We start from the raw sequence: 20,371 nt of genomic DNA on the forward strand, positions 1-20,371 counted from the left end.
CCAACACATAGCGTTGTTTTTCAAAAAAAAGCATGTTTTTACCTTTCACAGGTATAACATCTTAGGTATACAAATAGTAGGTATATAAACCACGCGTGTATTCGAATGCAACGTTGTGTCAAAATTTCAAAGCAATCGGTGACGAACTTTCGGAGATTTAAGATTTTGAACAAAAGAAAATTTACATTTATATATATATATATATATATATATATATATATAATTTTTTTTTTATGTAAAGACGAAAGTTCAAATTGATTTTTATAGTCTACTCGATTTCAGGGTTCCATTTTATGTTAATAAATTTTGAGATTTTTATTAACTGAAATGAGCTTCGGTAACTAAAATCAGCCTGTATCACATCATAGTTGAGTGGAGTTTATGATTGGCCCCTTAAAATATCACTTTTGGGAAACAAATAGTTTGAATATTGCGTTTTAACTTTTCACAATGTTAAGTGAAAATTTCAAACGTTCACGTCACTTAATAGAGTTTTAATGTACCTACAATACACATCTTTCTCGGAAAGAGGGTTTCATTATTTATTGTATTAATATAACGAGAAGCGAAGGGAGAAAGTACTGGCATGATTGGGGGGAAAGACGACCATATGACCATATAGCCAATGGCGCTCAAAAAGAGTATCCATTTTAACAAAGAAAGAATATTTCAAAGTTTCGTTTTCATTGTCACAAGACTGATCAATATGGTATCTAATTCCTCGATATTTCTCATGCGATTATTTTTTTTTTGTAGCTATTTCTTAGAAATCAATAATCATTCTGGAATTGCAGGAGATACATATGCAAACCAAATATATTACACTCCTGATGTAGTCCAGAAAAAACGAATCGATAAACGTAAATGAATGAATAAAAGTGATTAAAGAAACTTGAATGAATAAATTTCTTATAAGGACTTGGAAATTAGAAATACAATATTTAGTAATCATACGTAACTTCATTTTTTGCAATAAAAATATTTTCTGCATTATTCTAAGATAAAATCTGCTTAATAAGAGTATATATTTTATTCACATAAATATGAAACGAATAAATTTTCTCAAAAATAATTGTCTATTAATTTCAATAAATAATTAAACATGAGATAAAAATTAAAAAATACACGAATGCTGATAAAAAAACACTGCTGACAAATGCCCTTTTTTGGTTTGGTTCCGCTGTGATTTTGTATTATAATAGCAAATACCCCGTTTAAATTTTGAAAATCGGAAGATCGTTTGCGGAGATATAACAAAATTTTCGAATAACCGTTATTTGATAGATCGAGAATGTACCTATGCGTGCAAAAGTTAGCCTCTTCAACCTACTAACAGAAACAGATAATACCTCGTTTTGAAATTTGAAAATCGGAAGATTGTTTGCAGAGATATTATATGAGCACCCATATTCACCTCTCTAAACAGTGCCCTAGGGGCATCCCGTTTGTTACCATTGATGATAATGGTTAGTCTAGCCTCGCACGAGGTGCTCGCATCACCTCACTATTCTAGCCTCACACGCAGTCCCAACGGGAAACCCATTATTATTAAACAGAAATTTTTTTAAATTTATATAACATTATTTTAATTTATTTAACGGTAATTTAATTCTATTATTTTTGTAATATTATTCATTCGATTGATTCGAATCTTCAGCTCACACAGTGCTAGAAGTTCACAGTTCATTAATTTAATTCATTAGAGTTTGTGCTTCAGCCGCAAATCTTCATATATATATATATATATATATATATATATATATACATATATACACACATACATCCTTATACATATTATATATATATTTTTAGGGTGTATGTATGTATGTATGTTTCACCGTAGCTGCTCAACGGCTGAACCGATTTAGATGTTTGACCCCCGTGTTGGAATCCTTACGTTATCGGTAACGTCATAGGCTACATAATTATATATACGATACTGTAAGGATTCCAAAGCGGAGTCAAACATATAAATCGGTTCAGCCGTTGGGCTGCTACGGTGGAACATACATACATACACTCCTTTTTTGGGCAGCGTGTAAGAACAAAAGCAACGATTATGCAAATTAAATTAAAATTCAAAACTATTTTATAACAATAACCGAAACCGGAAGGAATATATAGGCTATACATACATCAAACTGACAGTTGTACAATATATGAAATAAGTCAATAACCCCTACTAGTACAATAGCCAAAAGCAATTTCACACTTAATACTAATAATAGCTATACACAGAACCAAGCACTACTATAATAAAGACAAAATCAATTATTAACAATAACGATATTTTAATCCATCTGAAAATAGTTACGGCCAAAAATAACACATAAATTCCTTCGTTTTCATTTAACGGGTTTTATCGTAATCCTTAGTTCAGCATAATCTTCTGCCGTGAAATACAGATATATATGTATTTCTATTACACAGAAACTATTGTTAAACCCTTTAACTTCTGCTACATAATTTTTAAACATCATTTCTGAAAATGTTCAAGTAAAAAAAAATCTTCGTCCGCCGTTTACTATTAAATAGCAAACTACTACGCTTTGTTTCTATCTTCACGCTACTGGAGTTAGTTAAATACGTCAAACACTTCCTAGACATAGTATTATATTCTATGTTTAAAATTTAAATTCAAGAACTCCTGTACTAGTATCAAAAAAATATTTTTTAAGTCATTAATCAATCCGTGGATTAACAAACCAACGTAAATTGTTTAGTATCATCGCATTTTATAGTTTTTTTTTTAACCAGAATTGCTGAAGTAAATATAAAAATATCTAAAATGTTGTAAGTTGATGCCACTAAAATCAGAACGAAAAATGAACTCCATGCAAAGAGTTAGAGAGTGAGAGAGACTACTATATTTAGAAATTAATACACTTACACTCCTTTCGTTCACTAACCGCAGCTTTATCCACAAAATAATTTAAAAATTACTGTATGCAATTTTTAGTGAATAATTATTTATTCTACCACAGCAGTTTATCAGCCCAGATATGTCACGTCGTTGGAAGAAAAAGTTACCAAAATACGAATAGTATTACAAGGAAAATAATGCAAACTTTAATAATGAAGAAATTAAACGATTTGCTTTGTATATCTTTTCAGTGTTTAATGTAAAAATATGTAAGTACTATTTGTTTAACTCATTAATCATCCATTGTTTGAAATACAACAAAATGGTATTTGATATTTAAGCAGCAACTATATTATATCAGAAATAACTTCCTATGATATATACAAATCTTGGTTAAATGTTGCAAAGTGGTACGTTTGAGAAAGGTTGGTAACAGCTGCCCAATATCAAATTACTGTTTATTTTTTGTTAATTTTCAAGCTAAACTACCTGTTCTTCATACGAGCGAATACTGAGTACTGAAACTTAGAAGACTCCTATTAAACCCTTTCAAAGTTTTATTAAATCTAATTTTCCCTTACTTTTCCTAACGATTACTACAAAACTAACTCTAACAAATTCAGTTTTCTAGATACGTAATAGAGGCATTTCCCGTTTATATGTGTAAATCACCTTTGTATCTCCTCATAAGGGGTAACTAAAAAAAAAAAAAAAAACTCTTCAAAGTATAGCACTAGCATTAGGTTACTTCCTAAGGCCTTAATTTCTGCGCAGTTTCAATTTTTCAACCTCTTCAGATTACGCTATCCCTTTTCATCCATATTTAAAGTTAACTAAAGCAGCAAAAGTTCCTACATTTTCGATAACGACAGACAATGCAACTTTATTTGTCAAATTAACTCTAAAAAAAGGCTTAATAACCTACAATACAGAAAAAAAATAATAAACGGGGAGGGGGGAGGAACATATTTCTTTATTTATTAAATTTTTATGCCAATGGTTTTATAATTTTCTTGGTTTGTTGCTTACCATTTTTTGGAATTTTAAGCAAACGCATAAATATTAAAATAATTCGACTTTCCGTTCACTTACAAAGAGCGCAAAAACTTGACATTGTAGAATTGGAATAGACTCTATCGTTAGTGACCGTTCTTAATTTAAGTGCAGTTATCAAAATCTGTACATACATTTAAATGTATAAATCAAGTATAATTTAATTTTACAAATCATAAGCCGTGGTTTTTAACTTTCTCTTCATATTTCCCTTAACGTTCGACTATAACTTCGATCGTTTATCCTAATCCAACAATTCACTAATTAAAACAATTTTCTCAGATGCAGTTGCTGTACACTTTCTGTCGTTCCAAAATATACAAAATATTTGGTTTAATAATCTTCTATTAAGTCCTTCGGCGATCGGTCATCGAAAATTGATTCAAAAAGTTGCTTCAAATATCAGTGATAAAATTTCTATCTGTAACAATATTTTCCAGACTCAATTCACCTCAAGTCACTGATGAAGCCTAACCGGAATAAAGCTTTATTTTCATAAATATCAACTGAACTGCTTTCATTTCTTTCTCATCTGCAATTCACAACACTTGACTCGGTGATTTGATAATTTTGATAATTATTTTGTATAGGTGTATTCGACTTTTTAATTATTTTATTTACTATTAATCCTATTTTAATAAATTAATACCGATAATAAAAGAGAACCCCCTTTTTTCACAAAGAAAAAAATTATCGGATTTACAAACAGTCCTGAAATATTTTAAATAAACTTCACTCGGACAGACAATTAGCAGAAATGAATTAGCACACCGAGTGACGAATTTCGAATTATAGTTAACACTTTTAAGTTCAACCTGAAAAAAATCAAAGTCTAATAGGTTATATCAAGATGAGTATTTGGATAAACGGTTAATAATATAGAACAATACTTTCGTAAGATACACATCAGGAAATCGGCAAGTAACTTGTGAACCTCTTTCGCGTTGCCCTTTAGTACATAAAGAAAAATATTTATTGTAACGTATACTTGATCCGATAAATAAAAAAAATTCAATAGATCCTGATGTGCTGCCCCAACTTTAGTAAAGATATCCTATCTCAAAAATTATTAGAGCAAGATGGATATCCACTTCTTGAAAGGGAGCTGCAGAAGCAGTTTGTGTGATTTTGTTTCGTTTCGTGGCTGTTATTTTGAGAAAAATCTCTTTGCCGTATACTCACTGACCTTAATTCCTGATCAATCCTTTTCGTTTCGTGGCTGTTATTTTGAGAAAAATCTCTTTGCCGTATACTCACTGACCTTAATTCCTGATCAATCCTTTTTGGGGTTTTCTACGGGTATTTGGGGAGAATATCCAATAGATACGTTCAAGGGATCTAGAAACCAGTAGATTCACCTACTCTAGGAGTGCGTGTAGTTTGGTGGCGGCAGATTTGTCCATGAACCAGTCTGGGAACTCTTTTTTCATAACCAGTGGTCGAAGTCTAGTGTTCTCCACCTGGAACCGAATGTGCTCAACCCTAATTCCTTCAAATACAATTAATTATCTTGAAAAAATGTAATATAGTGGTTCTCAAACTTTTCCCGTAGGCCCCTTTTAGACAAAATAGGATAATCGGTCTTTCAACATATTTGCCTCTCAAACAGCGTAGATTATCAATCTGTTTACATTATTCAAAAAACTTAACTCCTTTTAATGAATATCCATTTTAAGATTAATGGAAGTGAATTTTTACAAAGGAAAAATAATTTTAGTTATAAAACTTGATCACAGTTTCTTTACCCAAAGACTTTTACACCGTACGACTGGTAAATACTACCCCATTCCTTATTTGTAAAACAAATGAAGCGACGATGGAGCGCAATAACAATGCCATCTTTTGACTTGATTTTTTCCAAAACAAGTAAAAATTAGCCAAAAATTGTATTATACAATTGTTTTCAAAGAAGGTTTGTAATAAATCAGATTACATTAAATTTTAACGATATTAAACTTTAAAAACAAAAAAATATATGTCCTTCCATCAAGTCCTTCCCCGCTAAACAAAACATTTTCAAGAAATGATCCTGCGATAAAACTTTAACAAGGTTTTCATATCACAAATATGAACAATTAAAATAACTTTTCTGCAACTGGATATTATCATATCGTCCTTCGACATCTTCCTTACGATTTTCCCATATAATCTGAGATCAAACAGTTTGAGAACCGATTATAAAGACAACAACGTGTAGTATTCTTAAGGAACTCACCTCATAAACGTTAGGATGCCAAACTTTGGTAAGAAATCGTATACTTGGTGGAGAGTATGGATAATCTGGAGGGAACTTCATATGTGCCTGTAACAAAAAAATAAAAATAAACAACTCAAGAATTAATTAAAATGATTTTTATAAAAGAAAAATGTATAGAAATAATAAAACGCATAAGTAAACAAATTCAAATATTAATAATGATAAAAATAACAGCTTGCATTTTTTCCAACTGATAATGTTAACTACAATAATCAATAGGGCATATAAAAATGATTCCAAAATTGGCAATTTGAATAAAATTATTACGTAAGTAGATTAAATAATTAAAAAAAAAGCAAGCAATAAACTTTCTGAAAATTCTATGAGGATGCTTAAAAAGTGTACTTTATAAAACAGTAAAAATGTTGCCGGTTATATCGTGTAAAAGTATCTTTTAACATTTGACTCTGTTTGTATTCTTCCGATAACGGTTCTTTCATTCATAATTTGATAAAAATCAATAAACAACAGCTTAGTTAAATCTGTTCTTTTCTTGAAAATAAGCGGTTTCAGAAATCTTTTCGTTTCTATTTTGAATAATAAACAAATCAGCTGCTGCTCAAATCAGATTCATTTTATCCATGCAACAACTATGGCATTTCAAAATTTATTGTCAAAATAGTATTTTTTTTTTTTTTTAGTAATTCTAGTATTGAGGTTTATATCTTTTGGTTTTTGTAAAAAATAAGGTTCGCTTTAAATTTTTCTCACTAAATCATTACTTTTTTCTCTTTAGCAGACTTTTCAGTTACTCTCGCAAAGTAGAGTGAAATTATATGCTCGATACAACATAATTTCTGAACATTTCTTATTTTTCAAACCAGCGATTTCTTTTTTTGTGAACCACTTTTTTCATACGAGCAGAATTTGTGTAGGCCGACTCACATAAAAAGTTTAAATTATTTATTTTATAATAAACACCTTGGTAGTTGTTTTTACTTCAGCAACGATAAATTAAAAAGTTATAAAAATTTGAAAACACTTTAAAGTACACTTTTTTTAAAGTAAATTTAATCTTTTTTACATGTTAGTTTTAGTTATTTTCCGAGTTTTAATTTGTTTTGCCGTAAGATACATATACACAAACACACTCATTAAATGAGACAATGGATATTACTAAAATTTAAAGAATTTCTCTTCTTTCTACTTATTTATTAAATTTCACTTCGCACAATAAAAACAATAACCGGTAGTCTGTACCTGACACTAGTAATTTTTTAATCAGTTACATCCCTCATTTAATATTACTATTAAATCAGTACAAATATTATTCATTAAGATACTACAATTATTTTACATTAACAGACGTAAAGGTTATCTAACTGAATCGAAATTTAAGAAAATAATAAAAAAAACTAGAAGTAATATTTTAATAAGAGAGAAGTATGAAGTGGACTTATCCGTTAAGTGGGTAGATGAATGTGGGAGTGTACAAAGTTAGTGAGGGTTTCTTCGAAAATACGTCTGTTAAATTAATTTACGTATGTACAAGACGTAATACCGTATATGAAATTTACAAGTACCAGTACTCAGGCTACGACATTTCTCACATATCATGTACTTAACTAAATATTAAAAGAAAACTCATAAAAATATATAATTTAGCAAACGGAGCGATGTAAGGTTATATTAAATAAAAAATATTACAGGCGGTGACGACTATAAATACGATGAAAAGCGCTGCCAAGCGAAGCTAATTCCGGTGTCTTGCTTGCAAAAAGAAATACACAATGTAAGCCTAGTACATTATGTATTACGCATCTAATAAAAAGAAAAGCAAATAATCTGAACAATATGTCTGATATTTAAATAGTTATGATAGGTAATAATATCTAAAACAACAGGTAAGGTAAAGTAATTAAATATATTAGCTAGTCTTAAAGTTTGAATTTATTAATAATGCTGTGTACGGTATACGATTAACCTAATTACAGGACAAAATTTATTGTATGTACATAACTACAGATGCGAAATAATTGTAAAAACTAACTGTACGTTAAAGAAGTGCAAATAAAAAAAAAGCTACAATTCATAAAGCTGACAACATTTACTGAATTTTCTCAAAATTTAAATAGGACTTAAATTTTTAACCTTCCCATCAGTGAAAATTTAAATTATTAACGCCTTTACGATCTTATAGAATTTTTATTTAAATTAAAAAACCATGCTATTCTGGAATAATGACTATAAAAAAAGTTTAAGGAACAAAAACTTCATAAAAATGGTAAAATGTACTAAGGTATTAACGTAGTAAAATCAATAGAATGTACCTTAAAGACTTCGTTCAAAAAAATATATATTTTGGGAAAACTTTCTGAGAAAAAATCTTTTTTTAAGACTAAGAATTATCTCAGTGATACAGATATTTCATCCAGATAACTTTTTGTAACAGAACAAATTTATAAAAAGCGGTTTGTAAACCACTAAACTAATTAATGTTGTTACGTTGATATATATTTGATAGCGATTGTTAACCGTTCGTACAATTTTTTATACGATTAAAAAAAACAAGTTAATACTTTACTTTCAAAAATCTACTTATGAATGAAAGAGCTAATACCTGGAAAACGACAATCACAGGAAACATCCTTGATATAAAAATTACCCAATTGTGCATAGACGAAGAGATTTATAGATTTACAACGAATCTCAAAAGTAAAGACCGCTGGGAAATTTCTTTCCTTAAAGTTGGCGAACCTGTGTCGTTCATGGCCACGCTAGTAACGTACTCATTGCATTATTGTCTGTAAGTTGTCGCGTTGTATCTTTGATTACGTGCGAGTTATTACGTTATAAAATGAATAGGAAAATCGATGTTACAGCCGAATCTGAAATACGTGGAGTCATACGTTTTTTAAATCATCAAAACGTTAAGCCGGCTGAAATTCATAGGCAGTTTGTTGCTGTGTACGGTGATAATGTACTGAATGAAAGAAACGTCCGAAAATGGTGTGAAAGGTTTAGAAATAACAGAGTTAATGAGCATGGTAAAGAACGTTCGGGGAGACCCTCAATAATCTCCGAAGACTTGTTGAAACGCGTCGATGATGAGATCAGAAAAGATCGTCGCTCAACCATTTCTGACCTGGCCCTTCTTTTTCCTGATGTTTCAAGAGCTGTTATGGGTCGCATCATTCATGACCGTTTAGGCTTCAGAAAGGTTTGTGCATGTTGGGTGGCGCACGTCTTAACGGAATGTCACAAAAAAATCTGAATGGGATCTACTTTGGAATTTTTGATGCGCTACACAGAAAAAAGTGATGAGTTCATTACTTCAATTGTTACCGGCGATGAAACATGGATTTCATTTTACACGCCAGAGAGAAAACGCCAGTCAAATGAATGGCGTTTTCCTCAATCACCAATTAGGCCAACAAAGGTCAAGCCACAGCCATTTGGATGCAAACTGATGGCCACTTTTGGGATCGGTTTGGCATACAGCTGATTAATTTCATGCCACGTGGAACAACTATAAATGCAGAAGCCTACTGCTAAACTCTACGTAAGTTACGGCACGTCATTCAAAATCGGCGAAGTGGGCGGCTGACCGCCCACGTCATCCTGCTGCACATTAATCGGAAGTCCACATGTTGCAGGTCCGACACGTGATTTATATAAGTTTCTCATATGTTTATACTCCAATTACATAATGACTTAAGGAGACGCTTCCTAAACTTTCCTTTAATTTCTTGATACGAAGAAATGAAATTAAATTTCACACAAGAGAAAAGTTATTGAGTACTAAAATAAAATCAGCATAGATTTTTACGCATTAACCCACCAGGTTGGTCTAGTGGTGAACGCGTCTTTGCAGATCAGCTGATTTCGAAGTCGAAAGTTCCAACGTTCAAATCCTAGTAAAGGCAGTTACTTTTATACGAATTTGGTTGGGTTTCAATTATCCACACATCTCAGAAATGGTCGACCTGAGACTAATTGTCCTGGGTGAAGTGTACAAGACTACAATTCACTTACACTTATACATATCATCCTCATTCATCCTCTGAAGTAATAACTGACGGTGATTCCTGGAAGCTAAACAGGAATATAAAAGAAAAAAAAGATTTTTACATTAACTAACTATAAAGAACTCATAAGCTGAAAAAACTACTTTGATAACACAATCGGTACTTATCTACGACTACATTACACAGTACAGATATTTAGTAGAGTTAATAAAAATATTTGGTCTACACAACCTAATTTTAACTATCAGCACAAAATTTTAACTTAATAAAAAACTTTCCGAATGTTATTCCCTCCGAAACAAGTTTCCCAAAACTAGCACTACTAGAATAATACTACAAACTTAAAAAGAAGCAAAATTAAAAAGAACTTTGTTCTAGAGATAACTATAAACTTCCTAAATAGATAAACGTTAACCCTACTGCAAACAGTTAATGTACATTTATAACACTGATTATTGTTTGCTAGAAATTATTTATTTTCCCTTCCACGCTATCTGACTTTTCAATAAATAATTACGTAAAGTCAGCATTGTCGTGGTTTACTGCTACGATAGATATTAAATTTCACTTTCCACACAATTCTCAATACTCACAAAACCAATATAAAATAAATATTATTCTGTAATCTAAAAAAGTATTTGTTAAAAAAAACCTGATCATTGACAATAATAAATAAAAACAATTTAATAATTTTTGTTAATTTAAGAATTCTAAAAAAGAAGTAAATAAAAGAAAAATATCAGTTCAATTAGCACCGCGGAAGTAAATACCGTAAAGCTTGTAACCAGCATGAGCAAGGCTATCCTGTCAGCCAATACTGGAAACTTCCTGTTGCTGCCCAATGTTATGTCCAACCTTGTTCTTTATACTGCCGTATAAATAATCGTGTCTTCTATTATTTATAACAAATGCCACACAATGTTAAGAATGTATAATGTATTATAAAATTTTTACAATTAATAATGTTTTATATGAGAATAATTTATATGTACTTCTCTTCATATTCATATACATTTAAAAAAAGAATTATCAACAGATAAATAGGAATCCTTATCAACTTTTAATTAAAAAAAAGTCACGCTGTGTGATTTTAATTATTCCACTAAAGAAATTTTAAAATCAAATAAAAGTTTAAATCAGTTGAAAATTACGCGATTCAAACTACTCATAACTCGTACAATGTATGAGCAAGTTCATCTTAATAAAAATTTCCCTTCAATTGTAAGAGTGCTTTTAATAATATTCTATCATTACACATCTTTCCTTTCTTTTCTTTTAATTAGTTTGAAAAATAGTACTTAATGTAGGAATTTATTTATAACATAAGCTTAGATATTTATACAAATACTATAACATAAATCATTATATTTTTAGAAGGATTAATACAATCAAAAAAGGTATTAAAGAAAGACAGAAAAAGTTTGGAAATATACTCATAATACCATAAAATTAATTATTAAATAAAACAATATAATCATTAAAAACAAAAAGAAAAATATACATTTTGTACCGGAAGGCTCAGAGTTCTAATCCCTTTCAGGTTTGGTATTTTTTTTTTTACACGTGTGAAATTCATTTATAATAAAAAAAAAACTTACGGTAGCCTGTAATCGGGCGTCGTCTCGTAGATACCGGAAGGAGAATAAATAAATATCTAGTGGTACAGTTTAATTCAGTCGAGAACATTAGCTATATGTGTTCTCAAACTCTGAAGAGAATTCGAAGACGGATGTATAAATCACAAGACATCTAAAACCAAACGACTCACTCGCTATCTAACAGCTAAATGTTAAAATTAATTGTGTATGGCGTGATGTTTTTAATTCGAATTAATACAATAAAATTGTATAATGTAAATGGAGGTGTACAATCTTACACCGAATGGTACAATTTACACTGTAAATGGAGGAAGAGTAATCTATATACTGACATAACAATGACTTTTAAGCGAAATTATACACTTATATAATAGCAAATACTCTCTAAAAGTACTGGATAATCTAGAAAATGCTTTTAAGGTTCGAAATTCGATGAAGGAAAATCCTGATATTCATCTCCCCGTGGTAGAGAGGGGGAAAATTTGTATACAGTAATAAATACAAGCGAATAAAGAACGAAGGGAGCGAGGTGAAACCAAACTCCCAGTATAAGTAGTTCCCCCATTGTAAGTGCCAACGGCCTCTTCAGAGAACGAATGAGTAGTGGTAGGTACATGCTCTGGGGATGGGGAACTGGCCGCAAAATCGCATGGACTTCTTAAGGAATAAGAACTAAACACTGAAAAGAATGGAAAGTAGTTAAAGAGGAAAGGAGCATTGAAGTACAGAAAGCAATTAAAGAAATGAAGGACAAAAAATAATCGACTGGAGAAGCTGAACTTCCCATAACATTTTATAAATAGCAACGTAACCTCAGTAAGAAGAAGGAATCACTCGGTAATAAAGAATTGGACTTAATTAAGGAGGTGATTAGCCAAATGCTATGTATGAAGAAGGAGAGGAACTGGAATGAGGTTTTTGAAATGCGGATAAGGAGAACATAAGGAACATGGAGAAGAAAATAATATGAAGGTATAAAGTGAGGAATGAGAAAGTAATGAACAGGATTAAAGAAGAAAGAGCACTTATGTGGGAAGTACACAATAGAAAAGGTTACCGGTTAAGACATGAGATTTGAGGAAGTGGGAACTTGACAACTGCATGGAAAGAGTCAGTAGAAGGAGAAAGGAAGCGAAGAAGGATGAGTTAAGAATGGAAACAAGCGGATGAAGGAAAATGCTTGGAACAGAAATTGATATTGACAGAGGTGGTGTAAGTGTCTGCTGCCACCAGATGATGATGATAGCAGTGTTACAACTATGATCCATTATTATTTCATTAATAAGAACCCGACAATAAATGGTAGAAGGGATACTTTAAATGGTACTGCTAGACTTCAATCTGTCGATACCCATATTTAAGACAAGTCTGACGAAGTTAACTACCTTAAAAATAACTTCCTAAAACATAAAAAATAAATCTTAACAACTTCAGTATTCGGAAAAATTAAGTACATTTCTAAAAAAAAACCTAATAAGTCCTATTCTGTAATACATAATGCACGGTAAAACGTACGCGGACAATTTTGCTCTAATTTAAAAGTTAAATTACGAAATAAAACAGTTATCCCTTTAGAAGGAGCCGGTATTTATTACATATTTACAAATCGCAGTATAATCGTCCGTTACGTTAGTAACTGCTGCATGCGTAAAATTATTAACCAAACATTACATCAGCAAACCCAAAATACAAAACAAACTTCATCCTACATAATTTCTGCTACATAGCCCTTCCCTTGCGACTTTAGTCACTTCCCTCCTCCGAACGTATAAACTCAGCCCTCCACCAACGGCAAGTTGGAATACAAATATAGTCGAATGATATCATTAAGACATGATAAGTAACAACGTTAAGAAGTATTAGTCACGCTCGTGTCCTTCCTATCCTTAGTCATAGTGGTTTATCTACGTTCTACGAATTAAAAAATAAATAAACAAAAATTCCGAAGCAAAAATAAACCACTCGACAGTCAACGTTAAAAAACATTTACAGATTTTGACTAAAATCAGATAATTTTATGCTGCCAAATTTGTAATCCAATTAGTACGTTAAACAGTCCACTTTAATTTACTCGTATGCTATTACAATTTTTAAATATAAGTATTTAAAATCATTCTCAATAATTTTTTTTTCAGAAACACAGAAAAACATATTTTATGAAACGCAGCAAATTATTAATCTTAAATATATTCGACATGAACTAGATACGTTGTGTAAAAAATCCATTAATGTTTTAGAGAAAAAGAAATATACATAAAGATAACATTAAAAATAACTTAAGAATAAAAAATAAAAAACTGTTACTATAATAAAGTTACATGAATAGAAAGAATATTCTACAAAAACTTTATATAATAAATTGACTAAATCCAATTAAAATAAAACGTCAACGGAAAAAAATCTAAAAAAAATTTGTTCCCGTTCATAATTATTAATAGGCTACTTAATAGCAGAAATAATGATAAAATTCAGTGTATTTCATAGGGAAAACCAAGATAATCATCGTGGACTAATTTAATCAATAAATATGAATAGGAAATTAATCTCGTAATTACTTGGTAATCAAATAGGAAAAAACTAAAAAAGTATACTCATTCGCTATAAATTTAATAAACATAAATACGCAAGCCTTTATATGACTATACATTGAATGATAAATGTACGAGTATATGCGTAAGCGCTCAATAAACACGAATTAAGTGTACAATCAGTACATATAATGTTATAAATTTCACCAACAGCATCTGCATATATAGATATGTAACGTATAAACCAGAGTTCGCTACTGTTATGCGGGAAAAAATCCTATTTTAAAAAAAACATGTTTTTTCAAAAAATAAACTAACTAATTAACAGTCCTAAACACCTACAAAAAAAATGGTTGAATTAATTCCATCCCTTTAAACCACAAAGTGGTAAGGAACTATAGGAAAGAAGTAAAGAGCCGCTTGTATGCTTGTATATAATATCTCTTTCAGAAAAGGCAAGAAATGAAAAAAATTACATTTTTTTCATTTTTCCTTTTATTACACGAAGCTTCAGATCATTGTTTTACAAACTATAAACAAATTATATTGTGTGAATTTTTTTTCTAAGTGCACATCCGACAAATTTAAGGACTTTTAATAACAATAACTTTCATGCCGTTTAGATTTCAGACTCGGCACTATTTTTCCCCCTTTTCCTCCTATATCATACCGATCTCATTACAACTATTACTGCTACAAGTTCCCATAAAAATCTCTGTTCTCTTTTCCTCTTTCCTCTTTCGAGTGTAAGTACACTTATATTGCTGCAGTATGCTCGGTGGCTGTAGTTGCTTCTCCAACTCGGGTTTCTTCATTATAAATTCAACACTTACCTACAATTAGCCCATTGACATATTAAGCTACAAGGTCGTGAATATAAACTATACGTTACACGAGTATAAAAAAAAAACAATTAGTAAAAAAAAATTGCATAAATTTAAATGTAAGTTAATTAAATTATTAGAGATGGTAATACAAGGTAAATAATTTATTGCCGATTTCCGTGGCGAAATGGTAGTCTTTCATTCCGAAGTCCCGGGTTCGAATCCCGGTCAGCCAATGCATTTTTCATACGATAAAAAATTCAATTTCCCTATCCCAATCACAAGCTTCAACCTTATGTGGCGATATCAAGAAAAAAAATTAACAACCCCAACTCGACTCCATAATATATTTTAACGAAAAATAATGATATATATATATATATATATATATATATTTTAAATGCGCGATTAAAATTCATTAATCCTAAAATAAATCAAGGTTTAAAGTAAGAGGGATAAAAGATAATCTCTGAAATAATTGAAAACTGTCACTATAAAATAAAAATAAAAATAAACGGGATGCAAGTATAAATTTAAAGAGAAATCTGGCGAATTAAAAATGTAATTTGTAAAGAAAAGAGAGAGTTCATTTATTCTACAGGCAAATTAATAAAAATCGAAAGTTGGAAAACCTCTTTAACTCACGATCAGTAGGCTGTAATATATTCTAAAGAATAACGATTAGAAAAAGAAGTAATATAATGCTAATGCTGAACTAAAAACGTACAATAAACACGCTGAATTAATTTATTTTAAAAGCTTATTTATTATAAAATAATAATAATAATGAAAAAATAAATGTAATATAATAATAATCATTTATAATTAATTTATATGTAAAAAAACAAGGACGCCAATATACTTAAGAAAATTGTTTTTTTTCTAATCTAGACCAAAACTACGCTTAGAAATTGGGGCGTATTATAATTTTAACATAATAAAATAACTAGGTTACCCGGTGTGACAACTTGTTGACAAAGCAGTGAAGGGTAAACAATGTCCATGAAAAATACGAAAATAATAATCGGAACACAAGTTCTATCCTTAATTCAAATCAAGAAAAAATAAACAAAATAGTATAAAATAAGTACAAAATAGTATAATAATAGTGTTTAATAGTATAAAACTTAGTACATTACGAACTATAAATTATAACACGCCGAATTCTAATTTCTAAAATGAAGAAAGGCTACTTAAAGGCTATTATCAGAGAAAACTCATGTTAATGCAATAAATTTTATTAATCGGAAAACTACTCCAAGTAAGCTGTTAAAAATATGAGTTGAGTATTGTTATACATAACCTACTATGAAGAAACCTACAGGATTATGCGTTTATCTATTTATAAAATAGAGTAATTACAAAAAGTAAATAAAAGGTAATTATTTGCAATTAGGGACTCACCTCAAATTTTGTTGAAATTTAGAATTCACTTATTTAGGATCTACGTTATTTGTTCTAATTGATATTTTTCCACGGAAACGCCTTTCACCCGAGTTACATGTTAGTAAGTTACACAGTACCCTCACCAAAAATTTCCTAATTCAACATTTAACAAGTGTAAAGTACATCATTTTCGTGCTAAATAATTTGATTAAGTTAAGAATGAGATTTGATTCACTTAAGTTAGATTAAGCTTAAGAGCAAGTTAGGTTAAATAAGGGCAGCATCCATTATTTACATAGTAAATATCTTGATTTAAGTGAAATTTAATTGAGTTTAGTAAGGTTTAGGTCAAGGTTAATATTAAGTTAGGTTAGGTATAACGATTCCGTGTACTGAACTTCGTACGACAGCAACATAACCTAACCAAACGCACGCTAACCCCATCAAATTATTCTTAAATTAGATTTGCCAATTCATAGGCCGAGTCCATAAATATATACAATAATAAATTATTTGGTTCGAAGTAATGCGTATTACACTTGTACAGTGTTGAAATACGAAATTTTTGATGACTGTACTGTGTATCTTACGAATGATGTAACTCGGGTGAAAGGCGTTTCCGACGAATTTCAATTGTAACGAATAACTTAACTTAGATCATAAATAAGGTATATTCAAAATTTCATCAAAATCGGAAGTGAGTTCTTAATTGTAAATAATTATCATTAAATACGCTGCGGATATGCAATAATTATTCAGACGCAGGTAAATTATTAAGAAATAAAATTTTAATGGAATGATAAATTAAAAATATTTCTTTTGTGTTTTAACTGATGATGTCTTTCATATATATATTTCGCCTTTCAGTACATTTCATACACCGTTATTACAAACAATAACAATTACAACGGTATAAAATGAACATAAATTATTACGTGCTCAAACAATTTTATAAAGAATGTAAAGCAGGACTTTTTACTTCACACACACACACACACACACACACTCTCTCTCTCTCTATATATATATATATATATATATATATATATATATATATATAGCACTACAGACGGATTAATAACTATTTCGGTCGTTCAGTTCAATTAACAGTACTACACAGAAACGGTCGGTGGTCCTTTGTAGAATAAAATTATCATCTTTTCATTCAAGTAGTCCAATTGTAGTCTACGGATAACTGCCATTACCTATCCGTAAATATAAAATAAATAACTGGTACATAAACTGGTTCATACTATCTTTCATCATGAAACAGATATACTTAAGGAATACATTCCCTGCAGTTCAAAGTACAAAAATGGTTTGAAAAGTCTTGTGCAAAATTAAAAACTTAATTTTTTGAGATAAACCTCTTTTATTTCTCAAGTTAGTCTTTTCCTTTTCAGCTTATACATCTTATCCAACGATGCTCCAGTTTGTTGATCCCTTCCAAATAATAAGATTGTTCCTATTCTGCGAAATAGGCAATTACCTTCTCGTTTGAATAAAATACCATTACTCCCAGCCATTTTTTCAAATTGGAGACCAAATAGTAGTCCAGAGGAGCCAAATCTAGAGATTATAAGGCATGCGAGACGACTTTAAACCCTAACTCTATCGAAGGTTCAAATTGTCCCAATAACGACGTATTTTCCAGTAATCATTGAACCTTTTTCTAAATAGTTGATGAGGATTATCTCTTGCGGATCCCAAAAGACAGTCGCTATAAACTTCTCGGCCAAAGGAACAACCTTCGCTTTATTTGGTGAAGCATCCCCGCTGGCAACCCGTTGACTGGATTGCTCCATGGTCTCAGGCGTGTAGTGGAGTACCCTTGTTTCATCTTCAGTGATGAAACGACGCTTAAAATCCTGTAAATTTCGCCGTAACAGCTGCAAACCGCTCGTGGAGTACCTCAACGATTTCGTTTTTGGTCAAATGTAAGTAATCGCGACACCCATCTTACGGAGAACGTTTTCATCTTCAACTGCTGAAGGAAAATATTATCCACCAGTTCAGCTGCGATGTCCACACAGCACTAGCAACCTCACGCAACTTCACTCTTCTATCATCCAACACCGCATCATGAATTTTGTCAATCATTTCTGGAATAGTAACCTCAACAGAGCATGCAAAACGCTAGGCGTCACTTATGCTCGTATAATAAACACTCAAGAAATGTTGAAAACATTTATAAACTATTCTAATCGAAGTTGCAGATTCACCATAATGTTTATCAAGTTTCTCTTTAGTCTCCTGAGGCGATTAGCTCTTCACAATGTAATGTTTAAACGACAAGCGAAACTATCTTTCATACATTTTTTTAGAAATCACGACTTTTTCGATTCAAACGGACGCTAAACACAGAGAGATTAAATCTCCTCGGTGCGCACCAGTGGTGTCAACTCTAGAACACTGCCAGAACTTTTCAACCCAACCTACGTATTGTACAAGTTTTTTATTTAACATCCATCCAAATTCATTTATATTCCAATCATGACAACAGAAATAATTTTCCCAAATTTATGCTCTAAATGTTAAGGTAAGGTAAAGAGAATTTTTCTGGATGTAAATAATTTGCCATGTTTACGAATTTGTGTTTAATTGTAGACATATATTTTTAAGAACTGATTTTTCCAAAGCTTTATTGAATTTTTTTTTTTTAGGTTTGCTGTAAATAAAATGTCTACTTTTACTTTGAAATCATAGTTAATCTGTAGCTACTTTACTTTATACACATTACTTAAAAACTTCCAAAAATAGAGAAGTTAATTTTCAATAGGGTTAGTAGTGTTCTTTTTTTTTAATTGTTAATAGGTAAAATAAAAAATCTATCTCATTACTACCATAATTTATTTTTTTGTCACTTTTTTGTTCCTATTTTTTCAAAAAATTAAATTAAACGACTGAAATATTCTAATTCACAAAATTAAAATTTCTACCGAATTATTAAGTTATCTAATAATTCAAAGTAGAGTCTTTCTAATTATAATCAGAATTTTTTTTAAGCGATCAATACGCCACTGAATACCTTTTTTAATTTCAAAACAAAAAAATTTTGCCCATTTAGGTCAACAGAATGACATATGGCCCAACGTTACTTTAATAGTGTAAATTTAAGGCAAACGTTTGTAATTATAAGCTATGTATTTAAGAAAATACTGTGATAATGTTTTGAAAAATTCAAACTGATAAATTCTAGTATAATACAAGACAACCTAGCCGCCGTTCCCGAATTTCATCTTGCGTGCGGGTGGTTATATTAGCGAATTATTTCAGTAGAAAAACTAGTTTTTTATATTAAACTCGAAAAATAAAACCGAGGGACACTTGTAAATGAAAAAAATTAATTAAACTGTTTAGTGTGCCACGTAGTTAAAATTTTAATTAAAAAAAATTTATATAAGAATTCTTGGAATTTCCTCATCGTAAAAATTGTAAATAACGTTTGTCATCAATAGTTACTTTTCTATCCTATTATACTTCAACAAAAAGTAGTAGGTTTATCCCAAAACGTTTTCTTACTTCCCGCTGAGCACTTCGGTAATAACTCAATATTCCTACACATCCCCAATCAATTCTATAAAGATACTTCACCAGTTTTCTAATACCCGATCTATTTACACTAACTATTTATGAACTCTCAATGCAATTGAAATGGTAAAATATCGACGGAAAGAAATCAAAGCCATCACGTTTATATTAAGCGTATTAACATAATTTAAATCAAAATGCACATTATATATGATATTTACGGTCTATAAGGAACTTAGGAAGACCTGATCGAATACCACACACTAAGAAATTACAAAGGAAATCAAAGTGATTATAATGTGACGAAAATAAGCAAAAGAAATTGAACGGAATTTTAAAAATATAACAGTAGGATATTGAAAT

At 30.4% G+C, this 20,371-nt stretch overlaps 1 protein-coding gene across 2 annotated transcripts in view; it reads right to left on the reverse strand.

The window, feature by feature from the left end:
• The window catches only part of LOC142322003 (ubiquitin-conjugating enzyme E2 R2), a 97,114-nt gene that overhangs the window by 42,157 nt on the left and 34,586 nt on the right, over positions 1 to 20,371 (reverse strand). For both annotated transcript variants that reach the window (XR_012755758.1, XM_075360578.1), the window contains exon 2: positions 6,132 to 6,218. Coding sequence is in view for 1 of the 2 variants with exons in the window: in XM_075360578.1 (XP_075216693.1) it covers positions 6,132 to 6,218 (87 nt within the window). In the remaining variant the exon portion in view is untranslated. The remainder of the gene's footprint in view (positions 1 to 6,131; positions 6,219 to 20,371) is intronic.

Source organism: Lycorma delicatula, chromosome 3, assembly GCF_047948215.1.
Source record: "Lycorma delicatula isolate Av1 chromosome 3, ASM4794821v1, whole genome shotgun sequence".
Lineage (NCBI taxonomy): Eukaryota > Metazoa > Arthropoda > Insecta > Hemiptera > Fulgoridae > Lycorma > Lycorma delicatula.